This window comes from Fusarium oxysporum, chromosome 6, assembly GCF_000149955.1.
Source record: "Fusarium oxysporum f. sp. lycopersici 4287 chromosome 6, whole genome shotgun sequence".
Classification (NCBI taxonomy): Eukaryota; Fungi; Ascomycota; class Sordariomycetes; order Hypocreales; family Nectriaceae; genus Fusarium; species Fusarium oxysporum.
In genome coordinates this window covers 4,040,822-4,042,809 of record NC_030991.1, presented here as the reverse complement: position 1 = coordinate 4,042,809, position 1,988 = coordinate 4,040,822, and the positions used below count along the sequence as shown (strand labels likewise).

General features: G+C 44.4%; 1 protein-coding gene across 1 annotated transcript; it reads right to left on the bottom strand.

Moving 5' to 3' along the window:
• Positions 1-434: 434 nt before the first annotated feature.
• Positions 435-1,518, bottom strand: FOXG_21415 (uncharacterized protein; the record flags this gene model as incomplete). Its single annotated transcript, XM_018401750.1, has 2 exons — positions 435-479; positions 574-1,518. The coding sequence occupies 2 exons, from the start codon at positions 1,516-1,518 to the stop codon at positions 435-437; spliced, it is 990 nt and encodes a 329-aa protein (XP_018253681.1).
• Positions 1,519-1,988: the final 470 nt, after the last annotated feature.

Here is a 1,988-nt window from a genome sequence, read left to right as displayed (position 1 = left end):
TCCCTTTTCAGCATTCATCAATCGCTTCAGTTTGATAAAGAGTTTGAAAATATCTGTGTAGCTCTCCAACCAGGGATCGCTAAATACTTGCTTCCCCTCCAATGTCATGCTAGCCAAGGCTCTAGACAGTGATTCATTTGTATATCTTCCTGTTTCAATGGCCTTGTCAATCAAGGCCAAGTTTTTGTCTTTAACATTGTCCTTAACTATTTCCGATGAATAAATAGTCTCAACCTTTAACAAGGACTTGAGGGTCAAGGAAGCCTCGTCCCCAGTTGATGATATGGCAGAGAGTGGACGTAAAAGTATGGTAAGCCTAAAAGTTTCAAGACGTAGTGAAATATGATCAACACTCCTGGTTATCTTTTCACCCGACGCTCCTAACGAACTGGCACTATCAATCATTTTATCCGGTACAACAGCTGACGTATCTGTTACCAAGGGTCTTGGAGGCTGGCAATATGTTTTCCCGCTAGCCACTACTATTGTATCCACCGGGCTGTTAGTAGAATGACACTCAGGAGATTTTGCCTGGAAATGCCTTTCCTCTGTATCGGATCTTTGAGCTCCTACATGCCCAAAGGACGGCGTAGGGACGATTTCCGTATAGTTACCGGTGTCTAAGCCGGCTTTATTGGGTTCGACTGGCTTTTCTATCGCCGGGTGCGATCGACATCCAGCGACTTTCAGTAAACCTTGTTCAATAAGACATCTGACCTTTTCTGCAACCCGCCCCTCTGGACCCTCGTGAGATATACTGTACTTTGGAAAAGTAGGTAAGACGTGAACAGAGGCCAATTGAAGTTCATCCGCACAGATATCTACTCTAGTTTCAATCTCTTGTAGCTCTGCAAGGAGGGCTTCTATTCGGCCATGTAGGGCCTTCACTTGACTTCCATCGCTCTTGCAATGGTCAGAGAATAGCTTCAAGACCTCGCTGTTCTTGTTGACCTTCACTATCAGATCACCTAACTGACTGTTTAGCTGAAGGTCTTCGTCTCTTAATTTTGCTTCGAGGGATAGATTCTCGGATCTCGCCTTCCCTAACTCATCTTTCAATCGATTATTCTCAGTTTGGAATTCCGCAGCCTCATCCAGTACACCCTCCATTCTGGCCTCGAGTAAAGAGACAGATTCTCGCAGTTTCGCCATTTCGCCTTGCTCGTCTCCAATCCTAATATCAGAGTCGTTCGAAGAGCGTGGATTCTTTTTATCCACATTTGTAGCTTCCTCTGGCGCGGGTATCATTCTATGCATAGAGTCGATCTCCGTTTTCACAGTTGATAAGAATTGCCGCACTTCATCAAGGTCTTTAGTTGCTTTCCATAGCTCATTCTCTTTCTTTCTCATTCGTTCCGTTTCTTGTTGTCTCGTCAGATTGCACTCCCTATCATGTCTTTCAATCTCCGATTTCAATCCAGAAATGATGTCTTTCAGACATTCGATCTGGCTATCATATGACCCAGTGTGCACTTGTGGGTCATCTTGTGTGAGTTTGTACAGGGACCTTGTCTCCATTTGAGTTATCCCGGTAAATGTTGGAAAATCCGGGAATCCCCTTCCCTTCAGGATTCAGACTGTTAGTCTGAAAGTCCTAGATTTAAAGTTCAAAGTCCTAGATACAATCATCTAGAGATATAAACCCGAGAATAACTCTCAGCTCAATAATGAACAACCAAGTTTCATAAAAATACATTTTCACCCAGCACTACTGCGCAATATAAACAACAGGTTATGAGCCCGGGTTAGCAAACACCGGGTTTCTCTTCTGAATCAAAGAACCAAACTTTAACTTCAACTCAAGATGACGTCACGACGAGCCCCACCTTCCACCATGCGAACTCGCAACACAATCAGAGTATCGCCTGCATCCGAATCGTCGCAACCTGGTGCTTCAGGTCAAGACCACACACCATCCTCAATGTATGACAGTACCACGGTCATCTCTGAAAAGAATACTCTTTTCCTTCCGCAAGAGCTCAAGCTAG